The sequence below is a fragment of the Oryctolagus cuniculus genome, chromosome 21 (genome assembly GCF_051225735.1).
Source record: "Oryctolagus cuniculus isolate XC-2025 breed Fujian yellow rabbit chromosome 21, ASM5122573v1, whole genome shotgun sequence".
In the NCBI taxonomy this organism is placed as follows: Eukaryota; Metazoa; Chordata; class Mammalia; order Lagomorpha; family Leporidae; genus Oryctolagus; species Oryctolagus cuniculus.
The window spans coordinates 29,906,124-29,928,270 of NC_142887.1; the positions used below are offsets into that span (position 1 = coordinate 29,906,124).

Here is a 22,147-nt window from a genome sequence, read left to right on the forward strand (position 1 = left end):
CGACTTCGTGAAAGACCGGAAAAGGAAAGGAAGCGAGGGTGCCGCGCCGTAGGCCTTGGCCTAACCCGCAGGGCCACAGCTCCGGCCCCTCCTGGAAGCTTTTACGGCTGGGCTTCAACTCCCCCCCGGGGCGGGGGGGGCTACAGCACGAACCGGGGTCACACCGCTGACTAAAGTGAGTCACAGCGGGAGGCTCCCGGCGGCAGGTGGCAGAGCTGGGGAACCTCTGGGTGTGGAGGAGGGGTACCCTGGACCCTCCCTTCCACCGCACAGAGGCCGCTCCGGCCGCTCCCTGGCTGGATTCAGATGTGGTTCAGTGTGCCAGGCAAGCACACCTCCCTGGGGAAAGCAAAACTGTGGGGCCCGGGGAGGGGCACAGGTAAGCATCTGTCAGGCCTGGGCACAGCGGTGGAGCGTTAACAACCGCTCCTGAGGCAGGAAACGGGCGGGAAAGCCACCACCCGTGACGCCGGCATCCCACACAGGCGCCGGTTCAAGTCCCGGCTGCACCTCTTCCGATCCAGCTCCCTGCTGATGGCCTGGGAAAGCAGCAGAGGATGGTGTAAGCGCTTGGGCCCCTGCACCCGCATGGGAGACCCGGATGGAGTCCTGGCCCCTGGCTTCAGCTTGGCCCAGCTCTGGCCGTTTTGGCTATTTGGGGAGTGAACCAGAGGATGGGAGATCTCTCTCTCTCTTTCTTTTTTCTATTTCTGTAATTCTGTCTTTCAAATAAATATTTTAAAAGATCTGAAAGCACAATGATGGAGTGTTGAGAAGCTGGCCGGGAAGCTGTTTCTGTGACAAGCGGAGGTGCTGATGCCTCTCGCTGTGCAGGGACTTCCTGAGGCTGCGTGAGTCCCGCGAGCCTGACAACAGAGGTTTACAAATGCGTGAAGTCGCTCGCCTCACTGGTTGCTTTTGGGAAAAGCGTTTTTCTTTCATAATATCTGTTATGTATGTGAACATGCAATGGGTTCGTTGTTATTTTAAAATGAATTACTGGGTTAGCATTTTCTAAAATGTCAGTTTCTGGTTGCGAGTCTGGCACAGTAGCAGCTGAGTTACTGTTTGGGACGCCAGCTCCCTAGGGAGTGCCTGCTTTGCGTCCTGGCTGCTCCACTCCCATGCAGCTCCCTGCTCACGGGCACCCCGGCAGCTCAAGTGCTCAGGCCCCTGCCACACACGTGGGAGACCCAAATGGAGCTCCAGGCTCCTGGCTTCAGCCTGGTGTCCCCGGATGGTGCAGGCACTTGGGGAGTGCACCAGTGGATGGAGGGTCTCTTTCTGTCTCTCTCCCCTGCCTGTCCAGTAGAATGAAAATGCCGAGCAATAAAACCCACATGGATGAAAACTCCTGGGGCTACTCTAACTTTTAGAATCTGAGCTTGCACGGAGGACTGCACAGATCCTTTGTGTGGTCCTTGGAGCACAGCAGACTAATATACCCAGGCACTGATCTCCTTTGAGGAGAGGAGCTCAGCTTAGCAGAATAAACCTCCCTTCTGTTAAAAAAAAATTTACCGTGCCAAACCTGGATGTGTCACCTTAGACATGCCCTTCACCCTGGAGAACTGAACAGAATTATCTGGCCACTCCCACCACATGCTTCTAGATAGCCACTGAAAGTAGACATTGCACCTATGTACAGATGAATAGTACAAAGATAAAAGCCACCACAGAAAAAGAAAGAAAGAAAGAAAGAAAGAAAGAAAGAAAGAAGAAACCAATGAGTATCTCCACAAATGCCAAATAACAAGCGCACCAATTCAAGAAACAAGAACAAGGAAGACAACATGACACCCCCAAAAGAATACAACACTTCAATACTATATTGTGAAGATGATGAGATTTAAGAAATGCTAAAAATAGGGGCCGGTGCTGTGGCACAGTGGGTTAATGCCCTGGCCTGAAGCGCAGGCATTTCATATGGATGCTGGTTCTAGTCCCAGCTGCTCCAGTTCCCACCCAGCTCTCTGCTCAGGCCTGGAAAAGCAGTGGAAGGTGGGCCCCTGCACCCCCGTGGAAGACCTGGAAGAATCTCCTTGCTCCTGTCTTTGGATAGGCACAGCTCCAGCCATTGCGACCAATTGGGGAGTGAACCAGTGGATGGAAGACCTCTCTCTCTCTCTCTGTCTCTCTGACTTTCAAATAAATTAATAAAATCTTTTATAAAAAAGAAATAAATGCCAAAAATGAAAAGCAAAATGTTGATCATAGGATTAATTAGAAGTAATCATAAGCAAATGAATGAAATAATGAAATCCGTACGTGATATGAAAGAATATTTCTCCCAAAGAGAAATCAAAATGAAATCTTGGAAAGGAGGAATTCAATAAAACAAATTTAAAATGCAGTGTAATGCCTAAACAACAAAATCAGTGAAGCAGAAGAAAGAATATCCAACTTAGAAAACAAAGAAAAGGAGGGGCCAGTGCCATGGCTCACTTGGTTAATCCTCCACCTGCGGTGCCAGCATCCCATATGGGAGCCGGTTCTAGTCCCAGCTGCTCCTCTTCCAGTCCAGTTCTCTGCTGTGTCCCGGGAAGGCAGTGGAGGATGGCCCACGTGCTTGGGCCCCTGCACCCGCATGGGAGACTAGGAGGAAGCACCTGACTCCTGGCTTCGGATCAGCATAGCTCTGGCCATTGTGGCTGCTTGGGGAGTGAACCAATGGACAGAACACCTTTCTCTCTCTCTCTCTCTCTCTCACTGTAACTCTACTTGTCAAATAAATAAATAAAATCTTTAAAAAACAAAGAAGCAGCAGCACATAGTCATTACCTGAGAATAAAAATGCCACATCCTCACTGGCAGAGAGTCACACTATAAAGAAAAGTTCAAACATGAAATCACCAAAATCCCATCAGAAAGTGATACACAGTATCTTAGTGAACCTGCTGCCAGATGCCTGGCTCCTGGCTTCGGATTGGCGCAGTTCCGGCCATGCTGGCCATTTGGGGGGTGAACCAATAGAAGGAAGACCTTTCTCTCTGTCTCTCTCTCTCGCTGTCTATAACTCTACCTGTCAATTTTTTTAAAAAAGCACAGGAAATTATACAGACAGACCAAACACAAGAAGAAATTAGAAAATTAAAAAATGCTATTGCTAATCTACAGGATACTATCAAATGACCCAACTTATGGGTTCTAGGAGTTCCTGAAGGCTTGGAAAGAGAGAAAGGATTAGAAGACCTTTTGGTGCAATAATAACAAAACATTTCCATAATATAGACAAAAGAAAGGGACATCCAAGTACAGGATGCATATAGAACTCCTAATAGACATGACCAGAAAAGAACTTCTCCACAACATATTGTAATCAAACTCCCCACAGTAAAACATAAAGAAAAGATTCTAAAATGTGCGTGAGAGAAATGCCAGATTAATTTCAGAGGATCTCCAATTAGACTCACAGCAGACTCCTCATCAGAAACCCCACAGATTAGGAGAGACTGGTGAGATATTCAAGTCTTAAGAGAAAAGAACTGTCAACCCAAAATACTATATGTGGGGAGCAACTCGGACTATACTGTTACTGGAATTAAGACTTATTCTATGCATCTGCTCTCCCACTGTGGGGAGCAACTCGGACTATATTGTTACTGGAATTGGGACTTATTCTATGCATCTGCTCTCCCACAATATGGCGCTGGGAGAGAAGAAAGAGGCTTCTACACAGCTGCCTCCAGTTCAACCAAGGAACTGTAGGACCTGCTCCTGGTTGGAGGAGAGCAGCGTGCTCGGCGTGTGGGTAGCAGAGTTGGGATTGGTGGAGGAGGACTATAAAGGAGGAGAGAGACGGCATGCACGAGGAACATCTATGGGGAACATCTAAGGGGAACATCTATCTGAAGGAACACCTGTGCAGCCCCCGAGAAGAGCCGGCCGGCGGTGTGCCGCTCCCCTGCGGAAGTGGGGAATGTGGCCAGGGGGAACTGCCCTTCCACGGAGGTGGAAGGGATAGTAGCCAACCCGGGAAGAACCAGCAGCAAACCCGGGGAGGGCCGAGCAGACGAAAGAACAGCGCAGGGTCCTGTGTCGTTCCTCCACGAAGAGGGGGAGCGACAACTATACCCCACAATGCTCTCATTTATGAATGAAGGTAAAAAAAAGCTCTCATTATGAATGTCATGTTTCCATGACAAACAAAAATTGAAAAACTTTGTCACCACCCGTTCAGTCCTGCTGGAGAAGCTACACTCAGAAACACAGTCATCACTATGAAAGAAGAAGGCAAAGGAAGAAAATCTCCCAGTAAAATTATAAAAGAAATCCAAAATAAAAAATAGGAATGTTTATGGAAAAATGGCTGGGCAAAGTCATTACTTACCAATAATCACCTTGAATGTAAATGGCCTCAGCTCTACAGTTAAAAGACACAGACTGGCTGAATGGATTAAAAAGCAAAATCCATCTAGTTGCTGCCTACAAGAAACACATATCACCAACAAAGATGCAGGCAGACTGAAAGTGAAAGAATGGAAAAAGATATTCCGTGCTAAAAGAAACCAAAAAAGAGCCAGTATAGCCATTCTAATATTAGACAAAATAAACATTAACACAAAAACTGTTGAAAGAGACAAAGAAGGGCACTATGTAAGGATTAAGGGATCAATTCAACAGGAAGATGTAACTATTATAAATGTATATGCATCTAATTACAGGGCACCTGGCTATGTAAAATAGATGTTAAGGGATCTAAAGGGAGACATAGACTCAAATACAATAGTAATGGCAGATTTCAAAATCCCACTTTCAGCAACGGACAGATCAAACAGACAGAAAATCAGCATGGAAACAGCAGAATTAATTGACACTATAGACCAATTTTCAGTGTACCTCCTCTCCCATGGCTGATTGCAAACTACCGCGGTGCCCACTAAACAGATCTGGGAGGGATGACTCGGCCTTCAGTTCTCAGGAACTGGCACATACAGCCCAGCACTGACTGAGCTCTTCCCAGCCACTGTTCCTGCATTCTCCCCTCCTGACAGGCAATCTTGACTTCCTGTGCTCCTGTGCAAGTGACAGTGACACCTGGTGGCAGAGCCAGGCGAATCCCAGACCAGGGAGAAAAGGGCTTAGTGTGCAGGAAGGGAGCAGGAATCCCACCTCCCCACCTCCCCTCCTCCTTAACCAGCCCTGGGGCCCATCATCTCCAGGAAAGATGCAACGTCCGGGCAGTGTCCACAAGGGTCCTTCACACAGTCTCCCATTGCTGGGGCTGGAGCAGCTCCTGGGGTTGGAGTAACAAGGGACCCCTGTCAGCCTGCAGACCCAGCCTCTGGCTGAGAGTGACCAGCTCTCAGCATAACCAGAAGCATTCCTTCACCAAGAGTCCTTCCTCCTGGGACGTGGTCCTTGGCGCCAGGTCTCAGGGCCTTTCTTCTGACCGCGTACTGCCCTGGCCTTCCCAGCCTCAGTACCCTATATCCCAGCCTAGGTTGGGGAGGTGGGGGAGTGAGGGTGGCCCCTGTAACAGCAAAACATTTACACTAAGCCCTTGACCACCCAAAGCCCCACGTGGCAGAACAGACTGCCCATCACCAATGATGCCCTCCCCTTCACAGGGTATTTTTAAAGAGGGCGTCTGCTTAGCCCCAGGTATCACGTTCCAGGTCCCTAGAGGTACAACAGGATTTTTGAAAGATTTTATTCACCAAACACAAGTCCCCTGGCTGCCACTTCTACAGACCAGCACTTGCTGCATCCCTCAGGCAGCCATCTCTGCACCCCACGAGCTGCTCCCCCAAACCTGCTGCAGCCACCCACACCTGCAGCACTGACAGTCACTCTGCAGACCGGCTCTGGCCACGCCCTTGGGTGATAAGTAGTCTCTTCCCTGGACAGTACTGGCACATGTTCTGAGACTGCACGTCCCTGCAAGCCACGCTCTCCCAGAAAAGACACGAATCACGGCCACGTGGGGAGCCTCCTCCTGAGCTCTTGGTTCCCTCACTGCCCAGCCTCCCTCAGCAGAGTCGGAAGCTGCTTTCTGAATCTGCTACTAATGATTATCTCGTGGTCTTTCTCATCCTTTTCACAGTTAACAACTGGTAATACTGCCTCTGCCTGCAGTACCAGCATCCCATATGGGTGCTGGTTCCCGTTCTGGCTGCTCCACTTCCAAGCCAGTTCCTGCTGGTGGCCTGGGAAAGCAGTGGAAGATGGCCCAAGTTCTTGGGCCCCTGAACCTGCATGGGAGACCCAAAACAAGCTCCTGGCTCCTGGCCTCAGATGAGTCCAGCTCCGGCCATTGTGGTCATTTGGAGAGTGAACCAGCAGATGGAAGACCTCTCTGTCTCTCTCTCTCTGTCTCTCTCTCTCTAACTCTGCCTCTCAAACAAATAAATAAAAAAATTAAAGAACAAAAAGGAAGAGGAAAAGAAGAATTCAGCTCAGGAATCCAAGGTCATGAGCTTCTGGGTACCATGGGCACAACAAGCCTGTCCACCCTTGGGTCGCAGATTCAGGCAATTTGGCCTGGCATCAAATAAATTTCTCAGCTGGGGGAATCTGTGACTGGATCCTATCCCAGTAGATGCTCTCTCTGCGGGAAGAACACTGTCCAGGGGGAATAATTGGATCCATATTTTGTAGGTGATCACTCTGCTCACTGAAAGGAAAGAAAATAAATCTGTTATGGCAGGAAGCCCAACAAAGGAGAGATCTGACTGTCTTTTGTCCTTTTAGGGTATAGTTGTAAAATAACAAAACCCCAATAACAAAACCCCTCTGCTCTTCCCACTGCTGTCCTGCAAACTGGGCAAGGACGATATTGTGACACCCAGCACAATCTGCTGAGATGGGGAACAAGAAGAAAACAATGATGGTAACTGTAGATACTGACCTGGAAGGAATACTACCAAAGGAGGCACACATCTTCAATGCTCACCTTGAACCCCACCCTGACCTAGCACTGGGGAAGTGCTACCCAGCAGCACCTGTGGCCACAGACAGGCAGGTGACTGTTCCTTCAGCTAACCCACTCCAAGTCTGGTTCCTTGTAAAGGACAGTCATACTCATTGGGTCAAAACTCATCTCACCAAAGTGAGATATGGTTTGACTACTACACAGCACCAGGCTGAGATGTTCCATGCTGTTGGGGAGGGTGGGGCACAGGGAGCAGTGGTGCCAGAGAGCACCAAAGACAACCCGGGGCCAAGATGCTCTATGCAGAAACTGCCCACCAGGTGGCGTGCGTGCAGAAAGAGAGCTTAGAAACAGCTTGGGTTTCTCAGGTCCCCAGTTCTCTGTTGAGGTTGAGACCATGAACCTGATCCTAAACCTGGTCACTAGAGACATTTTTGGCCACTTGGGTGGGAGTGTTGTTTACTGCAGAAGGACTAAGGAAATTAAAATTCAAGGTAACCAGGGTTTTGTTCTATGAATTAATGTGTGACTAGTAAAGAAAACGTTCTAATTTTAAAACAAGATGGGGTATGTGTGTGAATATCTGGTATAGTGGTTAAGATGCCACTAGGGATGCCCATATCCCATATCAGAGAATGTTGGTGTGAGTCCTGGATCCACTACCCACTCTAGAGGTGCAGAGGTGTTGCACCTCTAGATGGCTCAAGTGTTGGGTCCCTGCCACCCACGTGGGAGACCCAGATTAAGTTCCTGGCTCCTGGCTCCTAGTTTCAGCCTGGCCAACCCTGGCTGTCCTGGGTATATGGGGAATGGACCAGCAGATGGCAGATCTCTGTGAGTCTTTTTCCTCTATCTCTGTCTCCCTGCCTTTCAAATAAACATAATAAAACACAAGGTGGGAGGTTTGATTCCCTGAAGTTTCTCTCCTTACCTCTCCCTGCAGTGGAGGACAGCGTAAACTGCAGCTGGGCATCCACTTCAGAGTTTTACAACCCATGGGGGGAGGGGGCCGGTGCTTCAGCATGGTGGGTAAAACTGCCACCTGTGGTGCCGGCATCCCATATGGGCACCAGGTCGAGTCCCAGCTGCTCCACTTTCCATCCAGCTCTCTGCTATGGCCAGGGAAAGCAGTGGAAGATGGCCCACATGCTTGGGCCTCTGCATCCAAGTGGAAGACCTGCAAGAAGCTCCTGGCTTCAGATCAGCCCAGCTCCAACCATTGTGGCCAGTAGATGGAAGACAGACTCTCTCTCTCTCTCTCTCTCTCTCTCTCTCTCTCCCTCTCTCACTCCCTTCCTCCCTCCCTCCCTCCCTCTCTCCCTCTCTCCCTCCCTCCCTCCCTCCTTCCCTCCACCCCCCACCTCTCTGTAACTCTGCCTTTCAAATAAATAAGTAAATTTTTAAAAAACCTACGGGGGGAGGGGTGGCCAGTGCTATAAAGCTGCCACCTGCAGAGCCAGCATCCCATATGGGCACTGGTTCAAGTCCCAGGTGCTGCACTTCTGATCCAGCTCCCTGCTAATGCACCTGGGAAAGCAGCAACAGCTGCCAATGTTCTTGGGACCCTGCACCCAGGTGGGAGACCTGGAAGAAGCTCCAGGCTCCTGGCTTCAGCCTAATCCAGCTCCAGAGGTTGAGGCCTTTTGGGAGTGAAGCCGCAAACAGAAGACCTCTCTCTCTCTCTTTCTCTCTCTCTCTCCCCCCCTCACTTTCTGTTATTCTGCCTTTCAAATAAAGATACCACTAGGGATGCCCACATCCAATAAATAAATATAATAAATAAAATAAATAAATATAGAAACAAAACCTGCCGGAGACATGTTCCATCTCCAGGACAGCAATAGTGTGTGTATGTGTGTGTGTGTGTGTTAAAGTATTTCAGACATGCTTAAAAGTTCCTCAAAAATAGAATTAAAATATTAGTTTGTTTTGGTGCAAAAAACATTTTAATCCCATGCCTGGTTTTTTCATACTATAGATTTTACATAAACTTTTTGAAGGCCCCTCAAATGCATGGGTTTCAAAACAATTTTTGCACCAAAATCAATATTTTTAGATTTCATTTTTGTGTCCTTTTTGAAGTATTTGTGTGTGTGTGTGTGTGTGTATAGTGAAGAGTTAAAATTGTATATGTGTGGGTGTAAAAAGTTAAGCTTAAGCTTACAGGTTTAAACCTTCCTGGTACAGCTGTAAAAATAAGACAGAGTGAAGTAGCACCTTGACAGTAGGGACTCCATTTTGGAGCACTTGAGACTTCATTCTGAGACAGCACCCCCCACCGTGAGACTCTGGTCTGAAACTATGATCTCAAATAGTCGGACAATAGCAGTGCACTACACCACCCTTGGCAACACACAAAAACCCCCTAGCATGATTGCTCAAGCTTAAAAGTAGAAAGGTTGCACCTGGGTTACCTGGGCTAATAATGAAGATGTGATTTGTCTATGTCTTAAGATCATAATTGCTGATTGTAAGACTTTAGCAACCGCTTAACAACCGTGTATTCTCTTCCCCTTCCCGGTTTTGCGGTTTTTGCCTTTATAAACCCTAACCTTTGGTTATTCAGGGCTGCTCTGTTCATGTATGATCAGACAGCCCCAGCATGCTGGATAATCAATAAAGCTTCCCCTTGCTGTTTGCATAAGAGATGTCTCTTGGTGACGTTTTTCGGGCAGTCGACTCTAACAATAGAAATAGTCTTAAGGGCATATAGCAAGTAAACATTTGTATAAAACGATCTGAAATTTGATAACAGGGGATGTCTGTTGCATTTCAGCCATGGCCTGTCCCATCCTCCCCGCTGCTAGCCCGAGGTGGCAGAAACCCCACCCAGGTGTGTGCAGCCAAGAACAGAGCACTGTGTCCATGAGGCTCCACGCCAGGGGCTGTGGCATCCTCCTAGGAGGAGTGACTCAGCATTTCTTTCCCAGCCCAGCTACCTGCCAACAAGGCTGAATTCCCGGTGACTGTGGCAATAGTTGGGGGCACTCTTCTGCCACCCTGCCCCCACTGTGAACAGAGGCTCTGCCTTGGGTGAACACAGGGACATTCAACCCCCCCCCCCTTTCTGGCTTCTCTGGAAAGCAGAGGTTCTACACTGGGAGAAGCAAGCACCCAACCATATCCAACTCCTGATGCAGGGCTGTCACTCAGACAAGCTGCCACTGTCCCCACTCCCAGCCCTAGAACCGAAGCTCAGAGGTTTTTCCTAGGGGGAAAGGTAGTACATAAAGTAGAGGACACCAGGGTTTGCTGTCGTGGCACAGTGGCCTGAGCTACCATTTGGGATGCCTGTGGCCATATCAGAGAGCACAGACCTGAGTCCGACCTCTGCTTCCAATTCAGTTCCCTCCTGATGCACCCAAGAAAGCAGCAGAAAGTGCCCCAAGTACTTGAGCTCCTGCCACCCATGGTGGAGACCAAGATGAAGTTCCTGGGTCCTAGCTTTGGCCTGACCCCACCCTAGCTGTTGTGGGAATTTGGGGAGTGAATCAGCAAATGGAAGGTGTGTGTGTGTGTGTGTGTGTGTGAGAGAGAGAGAGAGAGAGAGAGACTCTTTCAAATAAATAAATAAAACCCTTAAAAATAGTATGACATGCAGAACTCCAAAGCCCATCCCAAATGAATTGACTTCATTTGTAACAGAGTGTGAGGCAGTTGGCAACCTAAGGGAACTCAGAAAACAAAGAGGCTTGTGATAAAAAGCAATTAGGAGGGGACTGGTAGCTTCAGAGATACAGGCTGAACCACAGACCAGCTCATTTACTGGGCAGAAGCAAGAAAAGACACAGCTAAGGAGACCCCTTCGGGGTCAGAGCAAACCTCAATCTGTACTCCTGTGAACGAGCCTGAATTTAATTGGATGAATGTCTCAATAAAGATGGCAGGGAAGAGACTGATTCTTTCCTGCTTGAAATAATTAAAAGTTGGAGAAAATGTACACACACACACACACACACACACACAAAGAGGCTCTTAAGTCCCTAGCTGCTAGGCAACAAAGAGTGGTCCCTGAAAGATGGGAAACCAACAAGGTAAGCCCTACAGTGGCGCCAGGTTACTGCACAGAGAATTTCCAGGCCAAGGCCAGGCAGGGAGAGTGTGGTCAGAGCTCGGGAGTCTAGGTTGAAGAAACACAGCTGCCCACGATCCGGGGCAATGGAGAATGCCCAGAGCAGAATGCCTGAGAGAGAGAGCTGAACACAAAGAGCACGGTGCAGGCACACAGATCCGAGTATACGGCTGAGCAGAGGTCAGAGTATGCGTGTGGGGAAATCACTGAGGCCAAGGGAAACTACACAAAAGGATTAGAAAGAGAATCGTCCCCAGAGAAAAATCCAGGGCTGCAAATAACGTCTGCTCTCACCAAGACACATGGAGAACTTGGTAATTCATGGAGGATTGGGTACAGAACTCAACATAGTTTGCCAGTTTGCTGAAGTCTCAAGCAAGCAAATAAAAAATACTTTTTAAAGATTATATTTAATTTATTTGAAAGGCAGAGTTACAGAGACAGAGAGAGAGAGAAAGAAGAGAGATCATCCATCCACTGGTTCACTCCCCAAATGGCTGCAAGGGCCAGAGCTGGACTTGACTTGAGCCAGGAGCCAGGAGCTTCTTCCAGGTCTCCCATGTGGGTACTGGGACCCAAACACCTGGGCCATTCTCTGCTGCCTTCCCAGGAGCTTTATAGGGAGCTGGATTGGACGTGTGGCAGCCAGAACTCAAACCGGCACCCATATGAGATGCCAGTGCTGAGGTGGCAGCTTAAACACTATGCAACAAAGCCAGCCCAAAAATTTAAGAATCTTAGAAGACTGGAATAAATTAAACTGTTCAAGTAATTAAATCATGTACTAGAACAAAATTCAAGCACATCTTTAGGAATACAAATATGTTTACTACCTGATAATATTAACTATGTCCTGTATTCATCCACTCATCACCAAGCATATAAAGAAGTGGGGAAAATAAGACCTATACCTAGGAGACTATCATCCAAACTGACCCCAAATTGACACAGTAATAAACGACTAGACAACAATATTCAAGCAGTTATTATAATGCCAATCTAAACATTGAAGGGCTAGAGGAAAAATCAAACTTGCTTGGTAAACATATGGGAGGTTTTTCTTTTAAAAAAGTTAATTAAACTTTTTTTAAAGATTTATTTATTTGAAAGTCAGAGTTACACAGAGAGAGGAGAGAGAGAGAAAGGGAAAGAGAGAGAGAGAGAGGTCTTCCATCTGCTGGTTCACTCCCCAGATGGCTGCAAAGGCCAGAGCTGTGGTGATTCGAAGCCAGGTGCCAGGAGTTTCTTCTGGGTCTCCCACGGGGGTGCAGGGGCGCAAACACTTGGGCCATCTTCTACTGCTTTCCCAGGCCACAGCAGAGAGCTGGACAGGAAGCTCAGCAGCTAGGTCTCGAACCAGCGCCCATATGGGATGCCAGCACTTCAGGTCAGGGTGTTAACCCACTGTGCCACAGTGCTGGCCCCAATAATTAAACTTTGATAACTAGGTGAAAACACACTAGATAGATCAGAAAATGAAGAATTAAAGAGTAGTGAACTTGAAGAAATCATTCAAAATTAACAGAGTTAAAGGGCTAAGAAAAATGAACAGAGCATCAGTGACCTATGGCATACCTTCTAGTGGCCAAACATGCACACTGTTAAAATCTCTGAGAGAGAGGAAGAGGGGATTTGACAAAGATAATAGCCAACAATTTTCTCAATTTGACTCAAAATATCTACCCACAATTTCAGGCAGCTCAACTCACCATAATTACAAAAACATGAAGAAAATCATACCAAGGCATCATATTCAACACTTTTTTAAGTGACCAGAAGAAAAAGGTTCACATTATGTACAACAGAATGAAAATAAGCATGACAGAAGATTTCTCAGAAAAGCAGTGGAGGCTAGAAGAAAGTGGAGCAACATCTTTAAGGTACAGAAAGAAAAAAGTTCATGTTAGAATTCTTTTTTTTTTTGGGGGGGGGGCTGGTGCTGTGGCACAGCGGGTTAACACCCTGGCCTGAAGCGCCGGCAACCCATTTGGGTGCCGGTTCTAGTCCCGGCTGTTCCTCTTCTGACCCAGCTCTCTGCTGTGGCCTGGTAAGGCAGTAGAAAATGGCCCAGGTCCTTGGGGCCCTGCACCCACGTGAGAGACCTGGAAGAGGCTCCTGGCTCCAGATCGGTGCAGCTCTGGCTGTTGCGGCCATCTGGGGAGTGAGCCAGTGGATGGAGGACCTCTCTGTCTTACCTCTGTAACTCTGTCTTTCCAAATAAATGAATATATCTTTAAATAAATCAATCTTTAAAAAAAGAATTCTTTTTTTGACAGGCAAAGTTAGACAGTGAGAGAGAGAGACAGAGAGAAAGGTCTTCCTTCCATTGGTTCATCCCCCAAATGGCCGCCATGGCCGATGCCCTGCGCTGACCTGAAGCCAGGAGCCAGGCGCTTCCTCCTGGTCTCCCATGCGGATTCAGGGCCCAAGCTCTTGGGCCATCCTCCACTACCTTACCAGGCCACAGCAGAGAGCTGGACTGGAAGAGGAGCAACCAGGACAGAACAGGTGCTCCAACCAGGACTAGAACCCAGAGTGCTGGCACCGCAGGTGGAGGATTAGCCTAATGAGCCATGGCACCGGCCCATGTTAGAATTCTTTACCTATGAAAGATGCAACTCAGAAAGAGAACTACAGATCAACTTCCCTGAAGAACACAGACACAAAAATCTTCAATAAAATTCTGACCAACTGAATCCAACACATATCAGAAAGATCATTCACCCAGAAACAAGTGGGATTTATCCCTGGTATGCAGGGATGGTTCAACATTCACAAATCAATGTAATATAGCACACTAATAAACTGAAGAACAAAAACCACATGATTATCTCAATAGATGCAGAGAAAGCATTTGATAATATACAACACTCTTTCTTGAAGAAAACTCTAAGCAACTGGGAATAGAAGGAACATTCCTCAACACAATCAAGACCATTTATGACAAACCCATGGCCAGCGTCCTATTGGATCCAATAGGACAATTCCACTGAAATCTGGTACCAGACAAGGATGCCCACTCTCATAACTGCTATTCAATATAGTCCTGGAAGTTTAGCCACAGTCATTAGACAAGAACAAAAAATGAAAGGGATACAAATTGGGAAGGAGGAAGTCCAATTATGCCTATTTGAAAATGACATGTTTTTTTTTTTGACAGGCAGAGTTAGAGAGAGAGAGAGAGAGAGAGAGAGAGAGAGAGAGAAAGGTCATCCTTCTGTTGGTTCACATCCCATATGACATGATTTTATAAAGAGGGGATCCAAAAGACTCCACTAAGAGACTATTAGAACTCACTTCACTTGACTTTTGGTACCTTGTCTGTTATTTGAATTGCTAGTATGTTTTTCCCAAACTGTCATTTGTCTGGATCAGTGTTTCTCAAGTGTCAGTACTAACTGGCATTTGGGGCTAGATATTTAATTCCTTGTAGTGGAGGGTCTGTCAGCGCATTGTAAGATATTTAGAACCTGATCCCTTCCCACTTGTGACTGTCAATGTGGGGAGCAAACCGGACTAGACTGAGTTGCTGGAATTAGGACTTATTCTATGCATCTGCTCTCCCACAATATGGCGCTGGGAGAGAAGTAAACAGCTTCCGCACAGCTGCCTCCAGTTCAACCAATTAACTGTAGGACCTACTCCTGATTGGAGGAGAGCAGCGTACTCGGCGTGTGGGCAGCCGAGTTAGGATTGGCGGAGGAGGACTATAAAGGAGGAGAGAGACGGCATGCACCAGGAACATCTATGGGGAACATCTAGCTGAAGGAACACCTGTGCAGCCCCCGAGTAGAGCCGGCCGGCGGTGTGCCGCTCCCCTGCGGAAGTGGGGAATGTGGCCAGGGGGAACTGCCCTTCCACGGAGGTGGAAGGGATAGTAGCCAACCCGGGAAGAACCAGCAGCAAACCCGGGGAGGGCCGAGCAGACGAAAGAACAGCGCAGGGTCCTGTGTCGTTCCTCCACGAAGACGGGGAGCGACATAATGGTGCCGTGACTCGGATACGAAGCCTAGGCAGGGCTTAGTGTCGTTCCTCCACGAAGAGGGGGAGCGACATAATGGTGCCGTGACTCGGATAGGAAACCTAGGACGGATAGGAAACTTAGGAGGGAAGAAACGGGAAGAAGCAGGAAAATACTGGAGAGAGAGACTAGCGAAGAGCCTAGGGGAAAGCCGGACAAGAAAGGTGCCGGAAGAAGCTATGGAAAGCCTAGGCATAGACTCGGATATGGACTGTGGGAAAGAAGTTAGGATTGAAAGCGAAAGTGAAAGCTTTCATAGACTCGGATGCGGACTATGGCGGGGAAGCTAGGAGATTGAAAGCGAAAGTGAAACCTGGAGGAGGCTTGGACTCGGATACGGACTGTGGGAAAGAAGTTAGGATTTAAAGTGAAAGCAAGAAGAAACTTAGACTCAGATACGGACTGCAGGTTGAAAGTGAAAGTGAAACCTATAAGAAACTTAGACTTGGATACGGACTGTGGGGAGAGGCCAGGAGAAATGAGGGAGGAATATTGTTGGAAGAAAACTTAGGGAAACACACCGGGTAGAGAAAAATGTTAGGGAGGATGAAGCCGCGAGTGCAGGCCAAGCCATCTTGGAATTCTTCAAGTCACCCCGGGGAGCAAGAGGCGAAGATCTGGAACCAGAGGCAGAGACGTGGGCCGCCAGGTTGGAATTCGCCAGGTTAGTCCGGGGAACTTGGACTGAATGCTGGTGGTGGCGGAAACATTCGCGGAAGCCGCCGCGTGCAGAGAGAGCACGGGGCGTGAATAGATAGGGAACGCTGGCGCGAGGCCGTGGTGCGGGCGCGAAGTGCGTGGAGACCGCGGAGCGTGCGCGCAGAGCCGGGAACCCGCCGGCGGGGCGAGGCGCCGGGAAGCCTCGCAGAGCCGTGAAGCTGCCGCGGGGCGAGGTGCAGCCTTGGGGCGAGCGCCGCCGGGAAGCCGCAGGGATAAGAGAAACAGAAGTTTAGAAGTAAAATGAGAGAAATAGGAATGCTGGAAGATATAAGTAAAATGGGAGAAATAGGAATGCCCGGAGATAGAGAAATAGAGAAATAGAAAGGCCTCCCCTCAACATGGCAATGAGAAAGCTTGGATTCGGTCTGCCCGATTAGTGAGGCGATGAGCACCTGCGGCGCTAGCAGCTTATGCACCGCAGGTCACCGAAGACAGGCACGAATTAACATCAGAAAGGCCTCCCCACAATACTGCAATTAGAAAGCTTGGATTCGGTCTGCCTGATTTAAGGCGGTAAGCACCAGCAAGCAGCTCGACCAAAGCATGAGCTGCAGGTCACCGAAGATAGGCACAAACCAACACTAATAAGTCTCCCCCACAATACGGCAATGAGAAGGCTTGGATTCGGTTTGCCTGATAGGTTTTGTAAGTCCCTGCGGGCAGAGCAGAGCATGCGCTGCAGGGCACCGAACACAGGCACGCATCAGCGCCTAAAAACCTCCTCACAATGGCGAAGAGAGGACCCGGATTCGGTTTTCCTGATTGATAGGACTTGTAAGAGCCTGTGGCAACTCTAGCAAGTAGAGCAGAGTGTGTGCCGCGGGACACCGAAGACAGGCGCGTATCAACGCTAAAAAATAAAAAGAAAGGGGGATCTGTGGGGAGCAAACCGGACTAGACTGAGTTGCTGGAATTAGGACTTATTCTATGCATCTGCTCTCCCACAATATGGCGCTGGGAGAGAAGTAAACAGCTTCCGCACAGCTGCCTCCAGTTCAACCAATTAACTGTAGGACCTACTCCTGATTGGAGGAGAGCAGCGTACTCGGCGTGTGGGCAGCCGAGTTAGGATTGGCGGAGGAGGACTATAAAGGAGGAGAGAGACGGCATGCACCAGGAACATCTATGGGGAACATCTAGCTGAAGGAACACCTGTGCAGCCCCCGAGTAGAGCCGGCCGGCGGTGTGCCGCTCCCCTGCGGAAGTGGGGAATGTGGCCAGGGGGAACTGCCCTTCCACGGAGGTGGAAGGGATAGTAGCCAACCCGGGAAGAACCAGCAGCAAACCCGGGGAGGGCCGAGCAGACGAAAGAACAGCGCAGGGTCCTGTGTCGTTCCTCCACGAAGACGGGGAGCGACAGTCAAAGCTGTCTCCAGATGTTGCCAGATGCTTCCTAAGGGGGTGGGGAAATCACCCCTGGTTGAGAACTACTGATCTTAATAGTGTCTTTTTGTTATTAGAAATTTTATTCATTTTTCAGAAGTCAATTGATTTTCTCCCACTCCAAGATTGCACAAATATTATTCTAAAAATTTTAATAACATTTTTATAGATTTTTAAGTGGTTCAATCTCAGACCCTCTGGAATTTACCTTCATTATATGATAGATGAGAGGTGTTTTAATTTATTTTCTTCCCATTATTAAACAAACCGCCCTCTTCCCACAGACCAGAAGTGCCCATGATTGCACAGTTGGGCCTCCTTTCTGAAAACATTCATAAGCTTCTGACTGCTGAGCCCCACAGGGGCTGGGGAGTCTTACTCTGCCGCTGGTGCCTTGGCTTTGAAAGATATTAACCCAGGGCATGGGGGCCTTACATTTTTTTTGCTTGTTTTCTCTTTAATAGTTTCAGCCCAGAAATATTAGAGAAAGTTGGATGCATTTTCAGCCACATCAGTCTGGCTGCTGTGGGTGTTGTATTTTTCCAGAAAGAGAGCATAGAGGCTCCAACATCAGAATCAGCCCTTTAAGGCACTTTAGGTTGGCTGGAAAGCCCAGGGGGAACATATCAGACATGGAAAGCCAAGACACTTGGGCAAAAGATGTCCTGCATAATGGACCCCTGTGGGTGAGACCCCAGTGGAAAGAAGGGGCCACCAAAGAAGGATGTACTTTTCTCTGAAGGGAGGAGAGAACTTTGCTGATGGCCTTGTCCAGCTAGTGGATCCAAAAGGCTTCCATAGGGGAGGCAGATCATCTCAAGAGCCTTGGTGATTATTGATATTATGCATGAGAGTCATATTTGTTAAATAAACAACAAGAGTCACTGTGCACTAACTTCCCGCAAAGGACTTCTGTCTCCCAAAGAGTGGTACCATGAAGCTTAATAGTAAAACTTGTTCTCAAGAATCACTTCCTTTTTGTATATTAAAAGGAGGATATTATCATGTCTCATAAGTAATAGTTATGTCTGAGAGTTCCAAAAGATCTATCAGCCCTTGTATAGACTGTTGAGGAACACTTCTCTCAGTTTTCTTTATGCCATTCGCTTTTATTTTTCTTTCTCAGATAAAACATGGGAGGGAGCAGAAAGCAGGGGAGAATGAGTGGGAGGCAGGTACAGTGGGAAGAATTACTATGTACACAGTGTTGTATTTATGAGATACATACAAATGATAAATAAATAAATAAATAAATAGATAGATACCATGAGGGAGACCCAGAAGAAGCTCCTGGCTCTTGGCTTTGGCCAGGCCCAGCCTCAGCGCGTCCTCAGGTGCGGTAGTGTCGCCGCAGCCCCTCACCCCCGCCCCGCCCCGGCCCCTCTGATGGTTCAAGTGCATTGCCCGCGCCCACCCTGTCCGAAACCGAAGACCGCCTGCGTCCTGCGCGTCCTCAGCCCCCGCGGTCTGGGGCCCGACAATGCAGAGCGCGGTTTCCCGGCGGCCGCCCCCTCCCCAGCCCTCTTTTTACGCTGAGATGTAATAAATTGGGTATCACCGTCAAAAAAAAAAAAAAGCCTAAGGGCCTTTGTTCTTTTTTTTTCAAAGTCAAGAACTTTTTTGTTAAAGAGTTATTTATTTATTCCAAAAGCTGAGTTACAGAGAGAGAGAGAGAATCTTCCGTCCACTGGTTCACTCCCCAAATGGCTGCAACAGCCAGGGCTGGGCCAGGCCAAAGATAGGAGCCAGGAGCTTCTTCCAGGTCTCCCACGCCATTGCAGGGGCCCAAGGACTTCGGCCATCTTCCACTGCTTTCCCAGGCTACAGCAGAGAGCTGGATCAGAAGTGGAGAAGTGGAGCAGCCAGGACACAAACCAGCACCCATATGGGATGCTGGCGCTGTAGGCAGTGACTTACCTGGCTTTAGCACATCATTATCCCCTGAATGGTGACTTTTTAACTGGCATTTTCATTTAATAATATATGGAGACTGTCTTTCCACACCTATATAAACATAGACAGACACAGGTATTTTATACTTATATGCATAGTATTAAATTATGTAGACATTCCACTATTTATGAACTTATTAGGCAATTTAGATCTGATCTATGACAAATATAGCAAGCATTCTTTTTTTATTAATTTATTTTGAGAGTCATAGTTACAGAAAGAAGGGAAAACACAGAGAGAGAAATCTTTCATCTGCTGGTTCATTCCCCAGATGGCTGCAATGCCCAGGGCCTGAAGCCAAGAGCCTGGAGTTTCTTCCAGGTTTCCCATGAGGTCACAGGGGACAAACACTTGGGCCAGCTTCCACTGCTTTCCCAGGTGCATTAACAGGGAGCTTGATGGAAAATGCAGCAGCTGGGACATGAATCGGAACCCATATAGGATGCCAGTGTCACTTTCCCGGGACACCACCACACTGGCTCCTAACAGGCATTCTTAATAGTATAAATAACTACCATTCTTCACTTATTAATATGCCTTCTAAGCTTTTGCTTTGTTTGTTGCCTTATATTTTCTCCCGCTAAGGTGTTTGATATATGCATATTCTGAACTATGTCTAATTTGTTCATTTTACCTTGGATAGTTACTTTTTAAAAAAAATTCCTTTGTTGTGGTCAGTGCTGTGGCATAGCCACTAAAGCTGCCACCTACAGTGCCAGCATCCCATAGGGGCACCAGTTTGAGTCCCAGCTGCTCCACTTCTGATCCAGCTCTCTGCTGTGGCCTGGGAAAGCAGTAGAAGATGGTGCAGGTCCTTGGGCCCCTGCACCAGCATTGGACATCCAGAGGAGGCTCTTAGCTCCTGGCTTCAGATCTGCGCAGTTGTGGCCATTGCAGCCATCTGGGGAGTGAACCAGTGGTTGGAAGACCTCTCTCTCTCTCTGTCTGTCTCTGTCTCTCTCTCTCTCTCTGTCTGTCTCTGTCTCTGCCTCTCTGTAACAATGCCTTTCAAATAAATAAATTAATCTTTTTTAAAAATTATTTTGTTTAATGCTTTTGTTCTTGTATAATACTTTATCTTGTATTAACATTGTCAGTGCTATGTTCTTTTGTTTTCATTCACCTAAAAGGCCTCATTGTTTGAAGCCTTTTTAAAATTTGCATTTTCATTTAAAAGGCAGAGGAACAGAGGGAGAGCTTCCATCCATGGATTCACTCCCCAGGCATCCACAGCAGCTAGGGCTGGGCCAGGCCAGAACCAAAAGCCAGCAACTCAGTCCACATCTCTCACATGGGGGGTAGAGAACCAACGACCTAAACCGTCATCTGCTGCCTCCCAACGTGTGTGTTACCAGGAATCTGGATTGGAAGTGAAACCCGGGGGCCGGCACTGTGGCATAGTGGGTTAAAGCCCTGGCCTGCAGCACCGGCATCCCATATGGGCGCCGATTCAAGTCCCAGCTGCTTCATTTCCGACCCAGTTCTCTGCTGTGGCCTGGGAGAGTTGAGCCAGGTGCCGGAGGAGGAGGAGCTGGCGCAGCGGCCGAGGCACATCGAGGGCGAGAGGGTGGGTCTCACGCTGGAGCGAGGCTGCCTGATGCGCGAAGTGAACCGGCGGCTGCAGCAGCACCGGCTGGAGATCCGCGGCCTCCAGGATGTGAACCGGCGGCTGCAGGACGACGACCAGGAGCTGCGCCAGCTCTGCTGCTTCCTCGACGACAACCAGCAGAAGGGGCGCACGCCGGCGCCGTGTGGCACGAGGTGGCCCGCCCGCAGCAGAAGCTGCGCGAGCTCGAGGTGCGCCAGGAGGCCCTGCTGCGCGAGAACCTGGAGCGCAAGGAGCTGGTGCGGCTGCTGGGCGAGCAGCGGCGCAGGATCCCGCAGCTCCATCGACAGCCAGGCCAGCCTGAGCGGGCCGCTGGCGGGCGGCGCGGCGGGCGCGGGGACCCGCGACATGGGCGACGGGAGCAGCACCTGTGGTGCTGGCAGCGGCGGCAGCCCGGACCAGCACCGCCACCACCACGTCCCACCCGCGCTGCTGCCTCCCGGGCGCTCAAGGCCGGAGTCACGCGCCGGTCCCTGGACGGTCTCTCGGCGCCGCGTCATCACCGCAGCATCCCCAGTGGCTTGCACGATCCATCGTCCACCTACGTCAGGCAGCGGGAGTGCAAGGTGAAGCTGCTGGAGGGTGACAAGCTCCCGGCACCCGCGGGCCCCGGAGAGTTCCGGACACTGCGGAAAGGCTCCCCAGCTCGCCGTCCTGCCGCCGCCCTGCCAGGACACCCTGCCGAATGGCCCGGCCTGCCCTGTGCCTGAGCTGCCCTCGCCTGCCTCCTCCGGCTACAGCTCTGCCGGACAGAAGCCCGAGGCTGTTGTGCATGCGATGAAGATCCTGGAGGTGCACGAGAACCTGGACCGGCAGCTCCAGGACAGCTGCGAGGAGGACATGAGCGAGAAGGAGAAGGCCATCGGCCGCGAGATGTGCAACGTGGTCTGGAGGAAGCTGGGAGACGCTGCCAGCTCCAAGCCCTCCATCCAGCAGCACCTGGCTGGCAACCAGTTCAAGGGGCCCTTGTAGGGCCGCTCCTCCCCGGCCGTGAACTGGCACGCCTGGAGCCCAGACGCAGCCTTCCTACCTGGGGGCGCACTGTGCATAGCATGCGGCATGCCTGGCCTGGCCAGCCTCCATCTCCCACCTCACTCACCAGCAAATCCCAAGACGAGAAGCTGCCGACCTGTCTGTCTGGGCCCCAAGCCCCGGCTACATTAGCAAGAGGCCCGAGGCTGCTGCTGCTGCTGCTGCTGTGACGGCCCCTGGCTCCTGGGCCCCGCCCTCCACAGGGGCCCTCACCAAGCCTCCACCCCGCTGCCCGCACAGAGATGGACCCCACTGGAGCCTGGGTCCTGGCGCGCATGACACCACCTCCACCAAGCCTTCACCTGCCCCGGCTCCCTGAGCACTGGGCTCCCTACGTCCTGGACAAGGAAACTCACCAAGTCCCTGGCTGGCCACAGGCTGCTCTAGGGTTCAGGCCCTTTCTTGGACCCCCTGCTGTGCCCAGCTGCCCTGCTGCTCACCCCCTGCCCCCCAAGACAGCCGCCCTCTCTGTAACGTCCCGTGCCC

General features: G+C 49.7%; 1 protein-coding gene and 1 pseudogene across 1 annotated transcript in view; both read left to right on the forward strand.

The window, feature by feature from the left end:
• Positions 1 to 6,805: 6,805 nt before the first annotated feature.
• Positions 6,806 to 21,601, forward strand: LOC138847469 (coiled-coil domain-containing protein 85C pseudogene; annotated as a pseudogene).
• Positions 21,407 to 22,147, forward strand: part of LOC138847461 (uncharacterized) — a 61,708-nt gene continuing 60,967 nt past the window's right edge. The window contains exon 1 of the mRNA XM_089323510.1: positions 21,407 to 21,597. Coding sequence (XP_089179636.1) covers positions 21,407 to 21,597 — 191 coding nt within the window. The remainder of the gene's footprint in view (positions 21,598 to 22,147) is intronic.